This window comes from Metopolophium dirhodum, chromosome 6 (assembly GCF_019925205.1).
Source record: "Metopolophium dirhodum isolate CAU chromosome 6, ASM1992520v1, whole genome shotgun sequence".
NCBI lineage: Eukaryota > Metazoa > Arthropoda > Insecta > Hemiptera > Aphididae > Metopolophium > Metopolophium dirhodum.
The window spans coordinates 11,809,348-11,834,913 of NC_083565.1; the positions used below are offsets into that span (position 1 = coordinate 11,809,348).

At 26.9% G+C, this 25,566-nt stretch overlaps 1 protein-coding gene and 1 long non-coding RNA gene across 3 annotated transcripts in view; one reads left to right on the forward strand and one right to left on the reverse strand.

The window, feature by feature from the left end:
• Nucleotides 1–25,411, reverse strand: part of LOC132947959 (protein roadkill) — a 50,285-nt gene extending 24,874 nt beyond the window's left edge. The window contains exons 1-3 of one of the 2 annotated variants that reach the window (XM_061018229.1): nt 25,066–25,411; nt 24,855–24,902; nt 1,571–1,614 (exon numbers count right to left, since the gene is read on the reverse strand). In XM_061018229.1, coding sequence (XP_060874212.1) covers nt 1,571–1,575 — 5 coding nt within the window. In that variant the 5' untranslated portion in view covers nt 1,576–1,614; nt 24,855–24,902; nt 25,066–25,411. The remainder of the gene's footprint in view (nt 1–1,570; nt 1,615–24,854; nt 24,903–25,065) is intronic. The other variant, XM_061018231.1, reaches the window with a different exon arrangement.
• Nucleotides 19,008–21,007, forward strand: LOC132947843 (uncharacterized). The gene is made up of 3 exons (XR_009664941.1): nt 19,008–19,072; nt 20,508–20,703; nt 20,760–21,007. It is a non-coding gene; the product is annotated as an uncharacterized LOC132947843 (long non-coding RNA).
• Nucleotides 25,412–25,566: the final 155 nt, after the last annotated feature.

Sequence of the window (25,566 nt, forward strand, 5' to 3'; positions counted from 1 at the left end):
TGTCTCGGTTACCCGGCTACTATTAAACGAGGACGCTTTGCACAAATCATAGTATATTTAAACAATAATAATATATAGAATTCTAGGTTAGAACGGGCGGTGGCACAGATCACCATCGGCCGATTCCGGACCTGCTAATTTTAACGCAGCTGCCAGCCATAATGTTAACCTCCTATAATATAATGTATCATCGACATATCACGTTTTGAATGGAGAAAATCAGAAAAATATGTAATTTTTTACAATTTACTACTCAGTATTAGACTATAATAAAAAGAAAATTTTTTCTATTTAAGTATACTCCTTAAATTTCTTTAAAATATTGTCTCCCTCGAGGGAGGGGATGATCATACATTTTAAGCAATTAACAAAAACTCTACAACTTTTTTTTTATTACGAAGTGGTTAGGTAAATTATTATATTACTATAGTATAACCTATTTATTTTTTTTTCACTAGAAACTTGAAAAGTCTATAAGTGATAACATAATTACAGAGATAAACATAAACTACGTACGTAAAACGCGATTATTATTTTTTTTTCGAAGGTGACTTTTCCATTGAGTATATAATATATATTATAAATACAATTATATCTATTAAAAATAAAATATTAAGATGCACGTCGATATCATTGACTACAAAATATATCGCCAATTACAAGTTACATATGATTATATTTTATATTTTAACACCATCAAATGTTTATCTAAAACTTACCAACAAATTATACTTTGTTATGGTAAGTACTAAGTATACTACATAGATATTTTCAACGTTATTTTATCGGTCTGGCCCTGATATGATGTCAGAAACGTCAACTCCTCTACTGATACCAAGGAGTCCTTGGCACGTCTGTACAACAGGCACTTTATCATTTTTATTTTTAATGATTCGTATAGTAAAGTTTTATGACTTATAATAATAGCAAAAAGGCAAAGCGCTAACGAAGGATAATATTTTTGTAAAAACGCCATCTATAACATAAGATAAATTAATTACGTAGACAGTTAATCTCAATTAGCCTCAAATACTGTAATATAATAATGCTCAATGATGTTAAGACTGTAAAATACAAATTATTCAATATTATATTATGTACAACCTTTTACATTTTAAATGCCTATACTTGAAAATGTATATTTCAAAGTCCAAGTTAATGTTCGAGAAACAAATAAAATGTAATGTTATATTTGAGGACCCTGTGAAAGTACATAACAAAACAAAAAGAAAAACTTCAGACCCCTTTCACCTGTCTCTTTCTCCAAAAGAGATCGACACAATTTCACGAGTACTTACGTAACAACAGTTACGCGTGGTAATGTTAAATCAACTATAATACTACTCGAACCAGAAACATAGCATTGTTTAGCAACAAAAAATTAGGTTAAAAATGAATAAAGAACATTTTAATACCATCTGGTAATTTCTAAATTTTAAAATAAGCCAAGAAGTTGATATATTAGTAACATTGTTTATTTTTCAAGATTATAAGCTGTTTAAATGTGCATTAAAAATACTTTAGTTAGTTTAATATTAAAATACAAGTTAAATAAAACATTGCGACTTACGACATGATGGGGAGATAAATGTCAAATCAAAATCTAGTAGTGTTCTGTAAAAAATAAAATACTTATATTAATTAATACGTTGAAGCTTATTTAGTTATATATATATATTATATATATGTAGGTATATGTATATGTTAAGTATATATATGTTTACATGTTTATACATTTATATAAAAAGTTTAAATCATCAATTTTTTTTTTTGGTTTTCCATTAAAAAAATGGAGCACATGTGGTCCAAATTATAATTTAGTAACTAGGTCAAGGTTTCTTGCAAAACATAATATTTTATAGCTGCAAATGCAACATATGCGATACTACAATATGTTTGTTAAGTTTTAAGTACTACATAATATTTGTTATAGGTTTAAAATCGATAAAACTAGTTATTTTTTTTCTGGTATATGGTAGTTGTGGTATAGTGTTATTTAGGTTGGTTATTACTTATTATAATACTGGAAATTTTCTAAAGCCAAATATATATTTGTACTTTTGTTAATATTTAAGTTGTATAGTTGTATTGTTTTGGATCCTTAGAAAGTGGCCTAGAGAGATTTATTATGCTATAATAAACACAGATAACTAAAGAGACCTCCAAACCGAGGAAGAGTTAAAAATATGAAGGTTGAAGGTGTTTCCTGCTGCTACGGGGACAAACACTTTCCAATATTATACATATAATAAACGAATGCCTATATAATACTCCACATACATTTATTTTCAGATAGATTATTCTCAGGGCTATAAGTACGAAGGCGACCAATATCCAAACTTAGTCTTCTACTTCAAGAACACATTCGATAAATAAAAATATTCTAAATGTGCTTTGTATTTTAAATATCCAAATGTAAAATTAATAGTTGAATAATGAAATACGAAACACATACATATTAAGTATTAATAGACTTAATCATAAAGAGCATTTTGTAATGTTTAATTAATTATCCAACATTTCTTTAAGCAATTTTAATTATAATTTAATAGGACCTTCGCGTTAGAAAGCAATTATACTCCATTTTCTCGTTTTCTGAATATTAAATTCTTCGAATATTTTCTTAACATATAATATCAAACTTAAAACATAGAATTAATTACAATTTTAACATAATATTATGTTAAGTTCAAATTTACTTATTGAGTTCTAACACCTAAACACAATTTGTAAATATTACATGATACAAAGAAAAAGTTGACTACCTACATATAACTATAATGTTTATTTGTATATTTTAAAATATTAATAATAAAATCATTATTTAACTTTAAGTGTTTTTTTTCATAAATAATACGAAGTAAACGTAAAATAAATTATATTTGAATATATAGAATAACATTGTGGCGTTACAACTTTTATTTTTATAATTTTTATAAAGTTAATCAAAAATATATATTTTATATAATGTATACAATAATCAATACAGAAAAAAATTGTGTTACATTATATATATTAAAAAATGTATTATTTGGTGATTCAGTTATTAGCGATTTTAATATTGTTAGCTACATTACTGTTGGATGGTCTGTATAATACAATATTGATAAGGTAAATTTGTCAAGGACTGGTTGTTATAAATCTATTAACAACTGCGTATTTGTTAATAGAAGTTATTATTTTTAAAACTCAAATCAAGCGATCATAACTAACAATTGAGCATTAAATATTTTTTAAGACATTTGTTTATTATGATTCCTAACACAATACTTTATAGTTTAAAAAATAATTAGATGATTTAATTTCCAACTTAAAAATTTTGAAGTACCTATGTAATTGAAAGGGCAATAATATAATTTCGGATGATTGCTTTCTAATGGATAAATATATTGTACAACAATGATAGACGGTGAGAGTTTCATACATATATTTTACAGAGAAATGTACCATAGTGTTACGATAATGACGCCAGAAATGAAGCTGCCTGTAGAAATCAGACGTTTTCTCGACTTTCCCATTCACCCGAACGCTTTCAGGCCACTAAAAATATGGTGGGCGTATCGTAAGCTTGTTAGTACAGAAGATATACAATATACACGCGTTATATGTATCTACTAATATTACCTATATTGTATCAACATGATAATATGTGAGTCAATATTGAAAACAAGAACTAAAGTACACCGCTGTTCTTATCAAACCATTATAACATAAAATTATGTTTATCTAGAAAGCCATAATATTCATTACAATGAGACACTAATCACAATTGACACATCCATCATATTATGCAGTGTTTATCAACACAAATATCGAGACATCCGACTTACCTAAGGTCAAATGTATAATCATGAAAATATCAATGTTCTATAATATTGTATCGTTATACTTGTGTTCGATAGTGCCATGGATTATAAATACTATTATTTATAAATTTATAATCAATGATACTGCATTAGTAAGTACATGCCTATGCACCTATACATAGATTAAACACACTTAACATTCAGTGGCTATATATAATTCTAAAATATACAAAAACATAATCCAATTTCATAATTATTAAATCCAGATAATTTTTAATCAATTTAATCTGTACACCAAAGATGTACATGTGGTATTTTGGTTGATAAATACAATTAGGATTATTGTAGGTGTATACTATTATCATTGTTATATTATTATGCACATAAAAATGACTTCTTATAAGAAATGTTAATACTTGAAATAATACTTTTGCAAAAATCTAAAATGAAACACATTTATTGTTTTAATGTAAATGACAAGGTAAATAAATTTAGATAGTGAACAATAACAATTATGCCAATTTATAGAAAAGTCTGTTTACTAAGGATATGCGCAGAATTGAGCACGGCAGTGCAATGTGAAAATCATGTTTTGCTCAAATAATGCGTGAACATCTATTTATTTTCGTCTATTGTTGCAATTTTGTTCGGCGTTATTGGAGGCGGAAGTTTAACCGCATTATTCTAACCTAGATGCTGGGTAACGTGTGCGCCAGAACTCTCTCTGGTGTACCTATCCATCGGGCGTCAGCAGTGGCGGTTTGGTGTACTCACTGCCGGGTATTTCGTAACATCTGCCCCGGCCGCCTTTCTTTTAATTTCGAAAGCTGCCGTCAACAGACTCGGCTTTCACAAAACCAAAGACAAAAAACATAAAGCCTTTCCCTCCCCAAAGCTTAACATGAATGGAATGTATACATAACAGAATATTCGGACTTTGGTCACGTCGATTAACAAATTATTTAAATTTTCAAGAATAAGCCAACATATATAGGATAGATATTGGAGAAAGTACAGAACTAGAGCTATATATACTTCATAAAGATATTTTATATATTAACTAGATCAACAAATAATTTAATTGCATAGAAATTTACAATGCTAAATCTATAGAATTATTTTAAACGTAGATATATTTTTTTTATCATTACTTAAACATAGGATTTATGTTTTAGATGGTTAATCATTTATCATTTAAATTATTAAACTATTTTAAAGTATAAGGTATAATATAATATTTACAATACAAGGTTTTCATATTCATATAAATTATCAAAACAAAAAAAGCAGTCAACTGCAACTGCATATTACTGGTCATAACAATATTAATCAACTTTTATTTATTTATAATTATTGTCAAGAACACTTAAGTAATTATTTTAAAATAGTATAAATATAGGTATATTTAAGAATTATAGGCGAGAATAAATTTACAATTACAATACTCGTTGTCTGTTAGAAACGGCATAGTCAAACTAACAATAGGCATACCTATAGATTACGGAATATAAATGTACTAAATATAGTCAATAAAAGTTAAGACTTTAAGAGTATGTAAAACATTAATATTCGAAAATGCTCATAATTCACTTAAAAATTAAAATATCGTACAGACCAACGAGAGAATACAGATAATGTTGTTACCTACCTAAAGTTTGATAATAGGTCAATTCACTCTAATATCAAAACTAACAGCACATTATTGAAATTGGCGAACGAAAATTTGGTATGTCGTCTTCTTAAACGCGATTAAGGGCACTACACCAACATGCGTTCTTTCTGTCTTACAAACGCATAACATACCAAATTGTACGCTCAGAAATCACGTTTAGCTCTGTTAGTTTAAAAATTAGAGTGAATTGAAATGTAAGAATATTATCTAGTGAACCTAGCTCATAGGTTTTTTTTTATATTTTAATTTTAAAGCAAGTAAGGAGTATTTTAAAATGGTAAATTGTTTGTGAATTTTAAAATAGTTATAATTTGTTTCAAAATTAAAATATAAAAAAAATCCTATGAGGTTCACTAGATAATATTCTTACTTCTAATTTTCATAAGAGGTCAATTCACTATAATTTTTAAACTAACAGAGCTAAACGTAAATCTGCTTAACGTACAATTTGCTATGTTATGCGTATGAAAGACAGAGAGAACGCAACGGGTAGCGCCTTCTTAAGTGTTTGAGATTTAAAACATATTTAAATAATCATTGAATAGCATGCCTAAGTATGTCGATAAATTACTGACTGATATTAAGGAAATGTACTTCGATCAACATATTTAAGATGATGGAGAATTATATGTACCTAATCGTACATTATAGGACACATATCAGACATGTCCGCAAAGTTGGCCGTCGGCTTTGTCAGATCTATTAAAAAAAAATTGGGAAGTCACTCTGCGGCTCTGCTGTATAGTAGATTTCGGCTGTCGAGTGTATACCTTGTCTTTGAGTAGGTCACTATAATGTATGTGTTAAATTTGAATTCAAATTTGAATATAAATCATTGTAGAAATTTTGAAAAACAATTCTGAACGGACACAGGCTGTCAGCACTCAACGTATATTTCTAAAAATATTTGATAATATATTTAAAATGTATTTATATCTATTAATAATAAATAATAAGGTAGGTTGAACTACATTTTTACAAGACCAAATCAAATATATTATAAGATAATTATTATTATTATTATAATTCATATAATATTATTAGCTGTTAAAGTGTAGCTTTTAAAATATTATTCTTCGCTATGTTCCTTAAAAATGGCAACGATTTACGATTATGGGCTCCGGCTCGCTTCAGTAAGCCCGTAATTTGCTAAAATTGGACCGCAACAAAAAGTTTACCGGTCCATTGAAATCTAGGGTGGAGCAAAATGCTCTCGTCTGTTATATAGCAAGATATACAGACATACAGTAGGTACATTAATTTAAGACTGATGATTAATAGAAATAGTAATAAAGCACTAATTTCTACAATCCCATAACTGTCCATATTATTATTCAATAATCAATTTAGAATAATAAATACATTTTATTCTATATTAACCCACAAAATTATTGGCTAGATAATAGATTTTTTAATTGGACTATTGAGTAAAAAAATTAAAAACAAACAATTGAATAATATGTGTTACCAATACATAAAAAAATAAAGGTTAGTACCTATCTATAGGTACTTAATAGGCATAGGGAAATAGCATATAAATAACAATATGCATGCAATAGAAAACTATTGCCACGTGTTATATTCCCGCCACGTGCTATAATGAAGTCCTTGTAAAGTTCGATCGTCTTTATTGTTAGCCTCGTGTTTAGCGTTTGTAAGTCTTTCTCATTGTGCATTAGACCAAACCAGAGTCATTTCGACGCCGTTAGCTGACGGTAAAAAGATATCCAAATTCACTTTCACTCTTATGTGTTCATCTCTTTCATTCCCTCTCTACTTCAAGTCTGTCGTTACTCGTTCTCCACACCAATACATGAGATTCTTCACACCACTTATTTGAGCTCTGATTAAAAATATTACAACCTTTTTTCTCTTAACCCAATACACTGTTTTCTAGTGAACTATTATACCTACTGAAAAACTGTAACCACATACATTATTATTTTCCATAATATATTCTTGCGTCAACAACTATTTCAAATAAAACCAATAATAATAATAATAATAATAAAATTAACTACCTACTGTTATAATTTTCATAAGTAAAAATTGTGAATATAAAATGGTATAAGGTTATTTTAATTAATTTCAATTCGACATTTCATATAATGTTTAAAAACCAAACAAAAATAATAACAATAATTATTATTTGTAGCTATATTGAATTACACTTACAAAACACTTATTATATACACTCTAAACTTTTTAAAAGCATAAAAATCTACTTCTTAATCGTATACCTACATCATATTATTATGGCTGAAAAAATGATGTATATTTGTATAATCAAACACGAAATTTAATTTTCTTTGACCATTAATTAATATAATATTATAATCATTATAAACATTATAATAAAATAAAAGTATATCTATACATAGGTATAAATGTATACTTTCATAAGACAGTAAATAGGTTTTAATTTATTTTATAAAAGTCAACATACATTCATGGTGAATAGGTAAAGATGATTTATTTTGAAAGTCCATATATCTACCACTGTAAGAGAAATTTTAAAGGAATAATTATAAATAAAACCGGGGAAGTCACTCTGCTATATAGGTACAAGGTGTCGAGTGTACCTCGTTATTGAGTAGGTCACTGTAATAATGGGTGTGTTAAATTCAATGATAAATCATTACATACGATGAAAAACGATACTGAGTGGATACGGTTTGTCAGCGGTCAGCCTATATTTCTAAGGACATTTTTTTAAGTATTTATAATGTTATAAATAATACGGTAGGTATATTATTCAAATAGATATTTAGGTTGAACTTATTTTTCAAAAGCAAATCACATATTTATTATAATATTATGTTATGTAATATTAGTATACCTTCTATTAACTTATAACTTAAAAGTCTATACCGACGTACAAATATGTGAATAGGATTGTGGTATAAATATCTTAAAATGAATCCAAATACTTTCAAAATTCCATTGTGTACAGTAAATAATAGTATACGTAATGGCGAATAGAATCAAACCACTGTGAATAATGTTTTTTGAATTACAACACAATTACTTAAATCATTTGAAAATCTAAAATTTCGAAATCGTCTATATTTGAACTTCATACACTAGGTACCTAATAAAAATTAAAGTGACTACGATAAACCTTTTTTTTAATTATAGAAAGAAAAACTTATATAAGGAACCTTGTATTAAATGTTCAAACCTCTGATAACAAAACAAACAGTCTTATACATTTTAAACTACAAAATAATTTGAAAATGTGTACCTATCATACATAAATCAAAAATTAACTAAGAGTAGGAAATTAAAAATATCTATAAAAAGAACAAAAAGAGCCAAAATATTTTTAAAATTACATACATAGTACCTAGTAAATAATATAATTTTGATATTAAATGAAGATTTAAAATCTTTATAGTTATTAATTTTTAAATTACAACACAATTTATTTTACAATTTTGATTAGGTATCATATCAAAAACTAGTTCAGCGTAAAAATTTCAGTGTTTCCCGATGATTTTGAAGTGTTGAAAAAATGTTAACCCCCCCCCCCCCCCCAAAAAAAAAAAAAAAACAAATAAAAATATTTCATCCCAATTTACTACCAGTTACCTCCCGATGAGCATTTTTACTACTAAAAAACGAATATATTCACCCAAAAATAACCATAAATATGGTATACCGCTATATATAATTAATGGATAGTTTATCGATCCACATAGAATAAAAACACATTTCAGAAATAATACGTAATATTGAAGGTTCATTTTATTTTTTTATTAAATATGATAAGAAAATATTATTTATAATAACACGCAAACGTAAACACCTTACTCATATGCTGTACAAATGTACTTACTGCAATGTGACCCAGAAATAAAATATCTACCTAAGCTATACAATTTTTACTTCGCCAAAAATGTTTAAACTAAATTATTAAGTTGATATAAGATAGTATAATAATTTAATAGTAAATATAATTTAATAAATTTAATTTAATTTTAATCAAAACTAGGTAAGTATTATGTATTACATAATTTATAAAAATGTATAATTTTAAATAATTGTATTGGTCTAATTCAATATTGTAATATATAACTAATAGTAATTGAAGTTTACAGTTATAAATCAAATTATAAAACAAATAACACATTTAAATATTGAATTGTCAGCTAATATTTGTATTGTGTAGAACTTTAATATAATTAAACTCGAAAAGGATTATTAATTAATCATAATTTATGTGTACAATAATATTATGGAGTATCAATAAAATAATAAAACTAAAAAGGAAACAACAGCACAATTTGTGGGTTCCCGACTGGCGAGTGGCAACTAAACCGTACAGATTCTAAAATCCATGCAAAATTGGTTACCTACTGAGAATTGTTAATCACAAGTCATTATTTAGGTTAAAGTTAAATAAAATACCTATCGAGACTCACTGTTTCTGTCTCCATATTTAACTATTATACAATTATTGAAATAAAAAAATTTTAAAATTTTACATTAGTTTCTATAATATTTTGAAAGTAGGTAACTTATTATATAATATTATTTACAAAACACCTAAAAATTAAAATAATATAAACAATGGGCATAAAAAAGTTCAAACGTTTTATAACATTACCGTTATATAATAATATTTGCTGTAAAACTAATAGCAATCTAATAGGGAAATAAAATAATAGTAATATAGGATTCTAAATTATAAAATGTGTATCATATTCGGATAAACAAATAATACAACATAGTATTTGAAAAAATATTCTAAACTGATTTCGGTTAACCAGTTAAAAGTTTACGTATCTTTGTAATTATTCGTTGTTCGTTGATTAGTTTTTAGAAAAACCATTAGATAATTAAAATAATAATCCATTTAAAGTACCAACTATCTGTGTCTGACCCCTATCCAACTTAGAGATAATATTTTTTGAATTACAAAAAAATTCCTAATTAAAATCGTTATTTTTCGTTTGAATATCCAAGTGTGTACGTTAACAAGAGTTTTTCTAACGCGTGCACTCCAATCTCCACAGCCAACGCAACCACCTGATCTCAATATTATAACTATCTGTTCCCAAAATGCCTGGTGTCCCCAGAAGGCGTCTAAAACGAATAGTGTCGTGACCTACTTAGTGACTAACCCCCACTTCTACATGTCACAAAGTCCCATCTACGGATGCCCACTGCCCACTGTCCAATGACTTCACACAAGTCCTATGGCACCCTGTCTCTGAAATGTTGTTGATTTAATTTAATATATTTTATTTTATGTAATATTTTATATAAATCCACAACAACAAACATGTTCATTTATAGATTGTACTGTACAATCACATAACTTGTATAACTACTAGATTAAAAATAAAAAAATATATTTAATTTAGTCAAAATATAAACTTTTTAAGCATTTTTAGATTTCTGCAAGAAAATCTTACGAGGAGCCTCGTATTATATTTCCAGGCCATTTAAATCTATATCTAAAATTTTAAGATTTTTTAATTATACTTAAATTTATATATATAAATTAATTAGCAAATGTTGGTGATTTTGACGAATTTAGTCAAAATCTTAACTTCAAACACTATAGTTAAAAATATTGTGCAAATGTATTTTTAAAACTTATGTGGGATCTTATAATATACTTTAAATGCTTTTTGACCGATTCATACAAATTTTATCAATACTAAAAAAAGTTCAACAGTTCAAATGACTGTAAATAGCTTAAAATTAATCTAAAAACTAAAATTGAAAATGTCATTATGAATACAAAATAATTATTTAAGTACCTAAAAGTGGAATATTTCAAGTTTCTACCATAAGTATTTTTTATAGAAATGCCTACAGAAAAACAAGAAAATCGATTGAGGATAAATTATTATCTTACATTTTAATCTTACTATAGATATCAAATTTTAATTCAATCGCACTTACATATCAATTTGATATTCGAGGAATCTAATATTACTATTTCAAGCCATAAGTATACAATTTTAAAATTATTATTAACTACCTATTATAACTACAAAATAATCTATATATTTTCAATTTTTCACGTAATTTTCGTATTTTGATATTATTTAATACTTATGATAAGCAACCACGAATTACATTAAACTGTCAAGCTTTTAACCAACAAAAATTGTATCAAAGATAAATTGAAAGAAAAACTAAAAAAAGTCAAAAATGTCAAATACCCACAAAAAGACTAAATTATTTTAAAATTAAACTTGAAACTTGAAACTTTCATAGTTTTATACATTCTGAGCGGAACTCCGATGAAAGTCTTTATTATATACAATGATGATATTGTGTGTGGTATTTAGATTTTTTCTTGTCTATACCTAAATTATTCTAGTACATCAATTGAAGAATTTATTTATTTATGTCGAACAAAAACGAGTTTACATTCCAAAATACAGAAGGAAATTAGTTTAATATGTTAATCTATGATAAACAAAATCAAAGAAACCTAAAAGTTGTGTAGCTGAATTGAGTCACACAGTACATATATAATGATCATAAGATAAATTGTTAGGATATTAAATATAAAAAAAATGCAGAAAATATAATTTATATAAGTATTAAGTATTATTAAAAATGGAAAATCTAAAAAAAGTATTCAATAATTTGACCTGACAATAATAAAATATATTATATCCTTCTCATCAAAGGCCACCACCATCACCACCACCACAGACAACGGATGATTTAGAATGTCTGAAGCCTTCTTTAATAGCAGCTGCTCTGACCCGTACGACCTCGGCACATTATTAGGGTCCAGTCATACACAACGGCCGTACACTCTTTGTTGTCTTAAGGACAAACAAAATGAAAAAAACCTACATGGACAGTTTTATTACTTAGAATTTATTCAAACGTCTGCCGAAATAACGGTTATATTTAAACAGGTGGACTCAAAATAAAAAAAAATTAACCACGCATTTTCTCCAATCATTTTTCGAAAGTCAAAGAAAAACTAATCATTCTGTATAAATTAATTTTAAGACATATAAACACCAGGAAATATATTATATAGGTATGCCTGCCTGATTTTTCGATTATTATTTTTATAGATATATATTTTTTATGAAAAAAGAAAACCATAAATTTTATGTGGGTTGTAATGATAACATAATATTATTATAATCAATATATTATGAATATTGAATAATATAGGTTGTATACGTATAATGTTAATATTGTACTACACTCATGATTTTCATGTGCTAGGAATATTCTTTTTGTCTGTTTCTGTTGCTTTAAAATATATTTCTATTTCTATTTAAAATATTATAACAATTTCAGATAAATTACCTTCAAAGCACAGACCATTGAGTATTTGAGTTTATTAAATTCCAATGCCATCTCGATTAATCTGACCAATCTTTAATAGTTCATTACAGATCGCACCACGTTATATTATCTATGTCTTATATTATAATAAACAGCATAAATTAAACATATTACAAAAAATATATTGGTATCATGAAAATCATGAATGTTTTCAAAGAAATTATAAAAGTACATTTTGATCAGCTCTATATAAAGTTAATAAAAAAAAATTACTGTTGCATCAACTTTACGTAGGTTTTTTTTTTAAATTAATATAAATTCTTATATAGGTACTTCCGTTAATGGCTTAGTGCTATATGTTTTATTTATTTGCAAAAACCAATTGGATGTTTATGGGGCACAATAGATACAAAGTAAGAGGGCTGTGGGTGTCTCGACAGAGAGACGGACCTAGTTAACACCGGTTTCGAGAACGAGGTCATCATTGACTTATGGTATAGAGCACCTGGCCGACCCGACACAAATACTCTAAACGGGGCCCGCCATTATTCTACATTTTCTATCGGACTAAAGCAGTGTAATTTACGATTATTCAAATCATTTGTCTTACTTGCATACTATATTGCTCAATTTCAGGTTAGATCGATATCTTTAAACAATATATGCACTACGCTACTGCAGCATAAATAAACCCCGAAAAACGTAAAAAGAAATGTAAGTAAGTTTTTTAAGTAAACCGAATATAATTACATATAAATCATTAATTTAAAAATTGTTTAGAAGAACAAATTATGATTTAAATAAAAGGTACCAACACGAAATAATATTATCAACTATTTGGCCAATTTTCGAATGAAATAGCATTCAAATATATAAGAAATAAATGTGTTGTTAACTTTTTTATTACAACTTACTGAAAAAGTATTTAACTTTACTACAATCAATTAAATATAATTTTTTATATTACACCATATCCATAAAGACATATTAATGTGTCTATGGCCCTATAAATCATGATAATTAATAATTTATGAACAAATGATAATAAATGATAAGGAATAACACATTGACATACATACATTGATACCCTCAGAAATCATTATAAAATGTTAGACTTATACAATATTATACGTTACTAATAAATTTATATTTCCTATACACAAACATATTAAACAAATACACATAATATATTTATTTGAGTCAGCGAGAGGTTAAATGTTTGATAAGAGGGCAAACAAACGCGACATGTAAAATACTTTCTAAGAGAAATGCGGTCAACACGCGTATTGGTGAGTAGGGAGGTCGAGCGTTGTGCAAAACACTGGGGTTCGATTCGTTCCAAATTTCACGCGCCTGTCGCTTTACCGTCATTTCGGTCAAGCCCCTACAATTCGATGTATTGCCATCTCTCTTCTTAGTTACATAACGTGTGCAGGTTATATTATTTAGAGAAATCTAAAGAAGGTAGAAAAATGTATTAAGTACCTTTATGTGTTTTAAAAAAAATGTGAAAAAATATATTATAGCTAATACTATAGTATCATGGAAATATAATATGATACATAAATGTATGCATAATGCATATACATATATAATACTAAATATTACCGAATGTACCAAAATTATCATATACTAGGCATTATTAACGTTTTAATCCCCTATAATATACCTATATATATAAATATATATTAAATAAAATTACTTAAGTATTTTACAATATTAAAAAACTTGTGTGCCGGTTAAATTGCAGTTAAGATCGTGTACAACTGTACTATCTTAACTGCAATTTAGGGTAAACAGTAAAAAAGTCCGAGAAAAAAATGGTTAAGAAAATATATTATTTACTAAGTGTCTAGGTATATACATAGTTATTAATTCTGAATTTATCATTATCATTACCATAACTATTATGATAATTTAGATAGAACCAAAATAGTAACATTTATACACCTATATAATAGGAATGAAATTTTTTTTCTATTTGTAAACATAATTTTGTAAATTAATTGCATCAAAGTAAGTTTAGTTTTTTAACCTACTAGGCTACCAATACACTCAATAATCTAGACTATCCTTAAGCAAACAAAAATTAATTAAATTTCATTACAATAAAATTACGATTGTATTGTGATAATATAGTCAATTTATTAATTATTATCAATAAAAACAATATGAATTATAATATTTAAATTTCAAACAAATAATAAGCTATAACAAATTAACGAACAGAATCCGGACGTTTACAAATATACAATATTATAGTATGTAGTAAATATACGTTTACATATTATAATGTAAATTAATTATTACCTAGTTATTAAATTGATAACACATAATTTCATAAAATCATAACATAAGATAAATACATTTGTAAGATACACGTTGAGTGAACGCTGCCTAACATAATGACCGTTATTTAATCTTCTAAAGTTTCATTACGCACGTCCTCCTTGTAACAATGTACCACACACCCATAAATCCTCGCATAAATCCATGACATTATTTTTATCAAATATGTATGCACTGTGTTGGAGGTCCCTAGATTATTCTCATGCTTATATAACAGATACAGTTCCAACCATGAACAAATACTTTAAAAGTTATGTTTATCAAAGCGTGACAGGGAGAATATATATTCAATAAATTATACTCATGTATCATTAAATTAAACTAGGTAGATAAGAAACACGCATAAATGTATTTTAAAGCAAAATACACACTAATAAAATATTAGCAAAAAGAAAAGATCAAATAAAAATAAAATAAATTTATTTTACATTTAATAACAAAACGAACCAGGTAGGTTAGGTACTTATAAGTTATATTAAAAGACAATACAAGTATAAACAAAACACAATTTCAAAGATCATAGAGTAAGATCTTTAAATAGTACTTATTCCGGGAAATCAAGAATTGGTTGAAATTTGAATAGTGAACGGAAGGAAATGTAATTGAAAGAGGTAATTTAAAAAAATTGTTGAATAATTCAGTTTGTATTTCTTTAGTGAAGTTTTAGATTCTGAGCGAAGCGATAAATGAATTGATTTTACAATGATGTGTTTTTTTATTTTTGTCATCACCTTTATTCACCTTTTGAGGCAGTAAAAATGCTTCGATTTTATCTTTCAGCATTTTTTCTAGTAGGAAAGTGCTACCAGAAAGCACTAGTAAAGCTAGTACTTTGGCGGGTCAAAAGTAAAAATTTCTTATATTTAAAAACGCATTGGAAAATTTTTAAACTGCAGAATATTATAAACTATGACTATGCGAGTATCGTATAACTGTTAAAAGTTAATAATAAATTTAAATGTTATTTTTTTATGTTTACTTATTATAATTATTTCTGATAGAAAACAATTAAAATCAGAAGTATTCATTAAAGTTTTTAAATAAAGGCGAATAAACTTTTCTTTTACCAAATAAATAGAGGTAATAAAAAATGTAATTGCATTTATGATATCAAACACTATTACATGTAACGCATAATAACTACTTATGCAATTGGATATAATAATAAATTAAATTTCTTACGACGATAAAAATTGTCATTAATTATTTCTTTAAACTTGAATAATAGTAATAATGGATAAGATAAAAAAATGTATTGTTTTATATATTTTTGTAGTTCCGCTGTTCACCTGGGTCCCATATAAGCTTTCGAGTAAAACTCAAAAACAATTAATTATAAGCCATTACGTAATAAATAATAAGTTATAGAAGGCAAGTGTAAATAGAAATCATGTTCATGTTTTGAAATTATAAATTGTTTAAGTTATACATGGAACTGTGTGAAAAAAAGTCAATACTTTTACTTAAAAAATTACTGTTATAGCCCAGAAAGTCGTCGTTATATTAATACACCTGTGTTACCATTGCCTAGAACTCTAACAACTTCCAGTATTTACCAATATAAATATTCAAAGAAATTGTAACTACAATAATTAATAAAGTATTTTTAAAAATGGGGCAAACAAGTAATCGCTCTGCTGAACAATATGAGTCGAGTGTAGTAGAGTACTTCGTTATTGAGTAAGGGCACTGTAATAGATCATGGATGTGTTACATTTCGTTACAGCTGTAATCAATACGTTATTATAGGTAAACAAATATAATAATAATTTATTAATTTAAATATAACGGGCAGTAAGACAATTTGTAATATAACAGATAATATACCTATATTTAAATTAAATCCAGCAGGTTAATAAACAAATTATATAAAGAAATGTAGGCATAATATTGAACTATTAATAAAAAATATGATACACATAAGCAGAAAATTTAATTTTAACTATAGGTAATGCGAATTTAAAAAAGCTGTGGAAGTCGCTAGGATGCTGTATATATACGTAATATAGGTGCTGACTGTTTCTCTTCATTGAATAGGTCACTGTAATGTATGTGTTAAATTTGAATTATTGAATTAAATGATTACTCGTTCTGTACGGTGTACAATTTCAACTTCAAATGTTTACAAAACAAAAATAGTGCTATGCATTTTTTATATTTTTAAATAGCTTTAAAAATAACTTAATAAAGTTGTATAGGGTCAATGTATTCAATTTTCAAACTTTTTTACCTAAATATTTTAAAAAACGCTAAAAAAATAATAGAAAATTTAAAATTTCTATAAATAGCTTAAAATTAGTATAAATATTTAGAAAATTTCATTGAGTAATAATTTAAGTAAAAATGGTATTTTACATGGTTATAATTAATCCAATTTCATTTTTAATTTAATAATTATAATTTCAGACGTTCATAAAAAATATTTACGGAATTCCTTTCAATTTTTTAATTTCTAACTATTGTAAGAAAAACTTACATGAAACCTTGTATTAAATTTACGACATTTTTTACATAAAAACAAACATTGTATCATACATAAATCGAAATAAAATTGACAATTTATACCTGTAAATATCACCATAAAGAACCAAAGTGTTTTGAATATTATTTCATGTCAAATTTTAATGCTAATTTAAATATTCCGTAAAAATGTCAAGTCTCTATAGTTATTAATTTACGAGTTACAACAGAAAAACAAAAAAAACTGGTTTTTTTGTTCCCGGTTATTTTTAAAACTACTGAGATATTTTTACTTTTGGCTAAAGGTATTGAATTTATAATACACCAATACTATAAAATCAATGCCCAAAGTAACAACACATCATGGTAAATTGAATGCATTCATCGCTCCGCTCGGAATCTATATATACATATACATTATACTTCAATAATATTATGTTTCATTTTTAAATTATTTTATTAATTAATCCAATAACATAATAATAATGAAATTATAACACACAAATAAACCAAATGATGGTTGGAAAAATAGAGCCAACGTAATAATTGAATACATTTTATATAGCCAGTGGTTATAGAAAAAGGTCAAGCGTTTAGGTTAAATGTTATGGTCGAAAAATCAGGTTAATCACAATAACTTGTAGCCATCAGCTGTATGCCCTAGAATATATTATTATCTGCGATAGCAAAGGTATACTTTAGTAGTTTTGTGTAGCAATAGGGTTTAATTTGACAAATAATATAAACATAAAAAATGTGTTCAACATACACCGTGTTAGAAAATATCTGATATTATTGTTATAAACTCATTTAAACTCATTTATTTAGTATTTTTATACTTCATTATAGAATATTTTTCAGAAAAAAACAATATGCAAAAATTATATAACCAATAATGTATTGTTACAGTGTTACTTATGCAATTATGTACATTTATGATTATAAATTCATCAAATTCAAACATTTTAAATTTAACGAGTAAAATTACACACTCATTACTTTTTTCCATGTATTATAGTTAATCAATAATCACTTATGGTCTCTTATAAATACTAAAACAGGATACTGGGAAAAACTATTAAAAACCTACTTCCAAATTTAACTATACGCCTATTATAGTATATAGTATAGTATTATAGTATAATATACTATTACATTTTATCATTGTTTTAAAAACCTAGATGTATCATATATGATAGTTATGTAATAGTGAATAAACAAAATATGATGGATATATAATATATCATAGATAAAATAGATTAAATAAATTTGACAATGAATCATATTTATAAGTTATAATACCGCAGTTGTACTAAAATTTTAAACATTGATAGTTAAAAAAAAAAATCATGTAGGTAAGTGGATATATTAATAATTAAACAAAGACTAAATTACAATATCGGTGTTTCTAGGGCCCTGGCTGGTATTTAACAATAGAGAAGGCACATTTGTTGGAGATCCTATTTATTCACGCCATTCTATCATATTGACCTGAAACTGTATGACGGTAAATATACGTACATACAGTCCGCGTTCTTTTAACGCCCACTATTGACTGTTTGACCTCATGAAATCGTTTCATTTGCTACAATTATTATTCAGGATAGAAAGTACAAAACAGAATAATCCACTTTAGTTAGTTTATGGCGATTATTATGTCCTAGATCTCGGGTTTCCGTTATGGTCTTTATTTTACCCAGAAATGTCAACGTATTTATTATTGAACATTCTCTACTAAACGCTAAGGTGTTGATCAAATAATTTATCTCTTGTTCATGAAATGACTTAGATAAATCCAAAAATAATTGTTTTTATTTTATTAGACAATAAACTATAGACTAAATATTTTAGAGGTGTCATATCGTAAATTTGTAATACGTTTTTGAGTAAAAAATTGAAAAAGTGCAATAAGAAAAAGTTGAGTAGTCAAAATATATTTAGCCAGTCATACTAACCGATCGGTTGTTGTTTTTAGAATTTATATGAATTATAGATTTCGGGAATAAAACTGTATGGGATTATGATATTATAATATTATTATTATTGTTGTATTTGTACAATATATCCCGTACAACAATGTTCCTTTTCCTTCTCAAAACACACAAACACACACACCCATACATACGTCATACAGAGTACATACCAACTTACATATGCATTTCCTACTATAAATTATTAAATACCAATTTATTATTGTTACAATAATTTCTCAATAGTTACACAATATAATATTTTCTCAAAATATTATAAAAATAGGCATGTTTTTGCCCTAATAAAATATAATAATGATTAAACAGCAACAACCGGCTGCTTTTAAAATCAAACAGGGGAAAATGCCCACTTTGCCTCAAAAAAAAAATTTAATTATGCCACTGCCACACAAATTTTTCTACCTTTAACAAAAAAAAAGTTAACTACCGGCAAGTTAACCAGGAAGTAATATTAATGACCATTTAAATTTAAAATTTTTACGATATTAAGATATACACCGGCAAATTAACGAATTTCCATTAATCGGTTTTTGATATTTTGTTGTACTTCAAAAACTTGAAAATATAATACAAGGTTCCTTATAAGTAATTATTAGAGGAACTTAAAAAAAAAGTTAAGCAGAAGTCCCCAATAATTTTTAAGAGGGTCTGAAGTTAAAATGTTGACAAAAATTATCAAATCACGAAAATTAGGAAATTATTTTGAGCTCGAAATTCATAAAAAAATGTCTATGTTTATCTATGATTTGAAATTTTTATACAATATACTCCTTCAGATTTCCTACATTGAACAAAAAAAAAAATTTACTGGAAAATCAAATTTATTTTTTACGAGCGTTTTAAATTAGACATTGGATATTCACCCGCGGTTAATTAAAAAGATCCCCAGGATGAACGTACCGGAAGGGGTTCAGCTGTTCGGATTTTCAGATGAATTAGCTTTATTTGCAGCTGCACAGACATCGGATGCTCTGGCTGGTGTGGTAAGCCCCATACTAGAAGCCACTGATGCGTGGATGGGAGACCATGGACTTCAACTAGCACGACACAAGCCTGAGGCCATCATGTTGTCAAAGAAGTGGTCGTACCGGGATCCGGTGAACTTAATGTCTTAATAGGAGGACGCCCAGTTCCTTTAATAAAGAAGGTGCGATATCTAGGACTTCATCTCGACCCGCACTTAACCTTTAGTGGTCACTTTAGGATATCCTGCTCGCTGACTGGTCCAGTAGGTGGAGGCACTGGCACGGTAAGAACTCAGCTTGAACGCGTAAGATCCTCCCGGACTTGATAAGATGGGTGAGAAGACGCCCCAAAGACCTCACTTCAACGTAACTCAGACTCTTACGGGACATGGATGCTTCAGGTACTATTTGCACCGGAGGAAGCGCACCTCCGACGCAGCTTGCCCCTACTGCCAGCACCCGATGGATACGGCCAAACACACAATTTTCGACTGTCCTCTGGCGAGTTATGAGTATTTTAAAATTGTTAATTGTTTGTACATCTTAAAATACTCATAACTGGTTTTAAAGTTGAAATATAATAAAAAGCTTATGAGATTTCCTAGATACTATCTTACCTTAAAATTGTATAACAGGTAAATAATTTCAAATTATTGAATTATTAATAAATATTTAAAAAAAAAAAAATGTTTTTCTTTCAATAGATTAAAATGTTATTTTAATCTATTATTTTAATTATATACACAAGTATCTAAAAATACTTTAAACAAATATCTGATATTTAATAGTTATTTATTTTTCTAATTATTTGTGATAAATATAACCAGATTCTTAGTCCTTTTAAAACCAAATTATTTTATTTGTATTATGAAAATAATAATAACAGGGAAGTAAATTTAGTATTTTTTTAATTAGTATCTACTAATCTACATATTATAAACATGAATCACATAAATTGAATGAAGTGGGGGCGCAAAAAATGGATTAAAGAGATAGGTGTCTCATTGAAATGTATAGGTGGATGAGTAAATGCTTAGGTGTCATACTGGAGTACTTGACTTTTTAGTTCTCATTAAGTACTAGGAAATTGGAGTACAATTGTCAACTAGTATTTACTACTTTATAAGTCTGTTTAAGGTAAATGGATAGATAAGACAATAATCTTTTGTTGTCTCACAAATGAAGTTTCCTCTGCTACTGCATTTGAATATAGTATACATTTCTGCTATAAATACCTATCTTTATTGCATACAATTTAATAAAAAGGTAAAATTATATTGAATGGAAAAAAAGCATGATATAAAATAATAATTATGGTATTTTTTCCAATTAAATATACATGTTTAAATTAAATGATAAAACCGACATAATACAAATGTAGATCTACATATTAAATATAGATGTTTGTAGAAAGTATAGTAAATAACTATTTTCTATATTTTTAGTTTCTAAACAAATCAACAGTGACTACACGAGATTGGTTAATATATATATATATATATTATAGATGCTTTATTTCAATGATCAATTACATTGCAGTTTAAACTGTGAAATACAATATTTTTTATCCATTTTTAATAAAGAAATGTGTTACAATTTGAATTGATTTCATATTGATTCACTTTTACTAACTTAACTACATAAATGATGTTGGAAGTTCAACAAAATATGTTTTTTATTTATTACATTATGTAAAATATATTTGAATTAAAATACAGGGATAAAATATTTATTAAGGGGACATCAGTCTAAATGTCAAATGTATAAAAGAAAAATGCCATTAATTAGTAGGTAACTCATAAAAATTTGAACTCATTTTTAAAAATATCGAAGTAGTACTTTGATGAAGATAAGTAACAGCAAAATTTCATGTTTCCATCGCAAGTTACCAAAATGGAACTACCAATATATCATTGAATAACATATTTCTAATAGTTTATAGTAAATTGTATGTTTAATATAATTGTTTTGTTCTATCTTCTACATGTATTTTGATTATTCCAAATTCCAATCATATCATAATCAATTACTCATTCAGGATTTAAATATTATTTCTAACAAAATTATTCTAAAATACAGATAAACCTACTATTAAAATGTAAAAACATTACTTTATAATTCAACATACCCTATCTTGCAGTGAAGCATTTAGGAGAGGGCGAAAAGGGCAAATTTTTTGTTAGGGGCAAAAAATTATAGCATTTGCTTTTTTTGGTATTATGTAATTCAAATACATACCTACAAATTTTAAAAATATTGTGAGCATCTAATTAGAAATTATACGATAACTAAGTAATAAGTATATTATATTATATATATTATACAATATGATATAATATTCTCGTTCAATATTCATAACAATTAATAACTTTTATCTTAAGGACCTCGAGTTTGGCGATCAGACCTGGTAGGCGTAATAAGTACTAAGCGACTACTGTCTACTTGTCATATTTTTAGTATACACTATATTAATATGTGCTGTTCTTAACTCGTCAAAATACGTAGGATCTTAAAAAAAAATCTAAATACATTAAAGGTGGAGGTAAATTGCAATGTTGTGTGCATGCGTAAAATCAGAACTTTGGTACTTTGGAAAAACACAACTTACAAAATAATGGTTTCTGCAAATTTTTTTTGCACCATCGTTCTTAGCTTGATGAAATACATATTTCAAATACAAAAAAAAAAACCAGAAAAACGGGTGGAAGCTAAAGTGAATGTGTTCCATTATTTAATTATTAGACATCAGACATCCACCTCCTCCCTGCTGGCCAAAAAGAGGGGCAGACTTTTACGAGTGCCCTGGGGCGCATAATTTCTAAATATGAGCCTGAAACCCACTTTATTTTATTATAAACCATATTATATACAAAGGTATATTGTATATTGTGTGCCTACTAAGTCTGCAAAAAAAAAAAAACGAACACTCAACAACTGTAAGTACCTATATGATATTAAAAATAAGGGTTCTCATAAAAAAATAATACAGTTCTGAGGCGCAAATGCAGATTACATCTGTTAAAAAATTATAAATCAAATACATGTAGGCCCCCAGTAAACTAGTTTCGTGTTCTGCAAACTGAATAAAAAAATGTCATAAGGTACAGAGTAACATAGTTAATGTTTACTCTGTTTCTGTATAACATGCATGGATAATATTTTGTTTTTCTTTAGTTAACTACAATAATTAATATTTTTGACAATAATCTGGGTTTCCACTAAACCATGTCATATTGTGATCCATATGTTCCATATATTTAATATGTAGGTAAGAAAATGTCAATGACAAATTACCTACAAGTTGAATATAATATTCAACTATATATGACACCACGTAATAGCGGAAACCCGGTTTACTCATAAATTCATGAATTACATTTTTAAACATTGGACAGTACTAAGGTACATTGGCATTATATTTAAAGAATAAAATAAAGATAATAATTATTTAATAAAGAAAAGTCCTTATAATATAAAGCCGTAAGCAGTTTTTAGTTTGTCCCTGCTAACCTAGAAAACAATAAAAACCAATTTCTCTGAATTTTTGCACAGTTATTCCTGATAATTCCATGAACATTTTAGCACCAATTTTAGCCTTCAATATGCCCTCTACCAACCTCCGTAAACAATTGTTTAGGAAAAAACCTTATGGTAACAAGGCTATATATACATGGTTATTGGTTGTTATTGGTTACAGAAAACAAAATAGTAAATGTTATTAGGTTTGGAATGATTGGAAAATGTCCAAAATTGTATTATTTATTTGATAACCGCCATGGAAATTCGATATATATAATATTATTATAGTTCGAGGGGTGGTTTTCAAAAACTTTGATTTTCTAATTTGTAGTTAATTCTAAGTCATCTGTTCAAGGGTTACAGCACAACTTTGGAAAATTGACTCTTTTGCAATTATTAAAAAATTCTTATTTTTATTTTATTTATCTTGTGTATCATAAATTACCCTCCAAATTGTATGATTTTTAAATGTAGGTACATGATTAAATGTAATATTGCATGAAACACACAAAGATACATTTGACTATCTGTATGTCTTGGAAAGGGTTCGAAACAAATGAACCGATATATGATGGGGTTTTCCGTTATTCTATGACCTGGTAAATAAAATAGTAATTATGATTGGATATAATTTTACATCCATATTTTAAAATTGATCAAAAGAACCCAAATAACAGCTGTAATAAAAATCTGAGCAGCTTAGATTTAACAGAGTTTAACAGAGTTATTTAATTTGTCACGGGCAATGCTAGTATAGAATATAATATAATGAATTTCACTTAAGTATCTATTTAATATTACATTTTTGATTTACCAGAGTGTTGATGATGACACATCAATAATTGAAATGTTGATTGACAGTCTAAAAAAAACATTGATCAATAATTAAAATAATTCTTTGCATAATACCTACCACATAATAGAATTGTAATTTATTAGGTATTGATCGATTATAGCAAGACAATATCAAAAAACATAAATCGAGAAGGATGATACACTTTATAGAGGTGACAATTGAAACTTACCAGGTGAACCTTAGGCTTCGTATTCAAAGGGAACAGTATAGGACAAAAACCTTGACACTAATGTTGTAGCAGCGATATATTTTATTCTACGAATCCCGTTCAAAATACACGATAAAACGCAGTGTCATACGATGTAGAACATTTAACAATTAATGATCATAATAAAACATGGCCGAAAAATAATTCACAACACTCGTAATTTCATTGTATAAGACCAAAAATTATACCCGATCAAATATTATACAATCTATATAGCCATATAGGTAATAATAATAACAATCACTATAATACAACTATAGTATCAGGCTCCTGCTGTGTAGTGTGTAATTAATAATTAATAATTAATGTTTGTACTTTGTGAACGGTCCTTATCACACAAATTCGATTGACAATATTCCGTGTTTGAGCGTTTTGCGAGAATCGCGGTTGCACAGCATAACAAATCAATATTATAATATTTTTTGCATCGCGTTATCAATTTTCATTTGTTTTGGCAGGCAT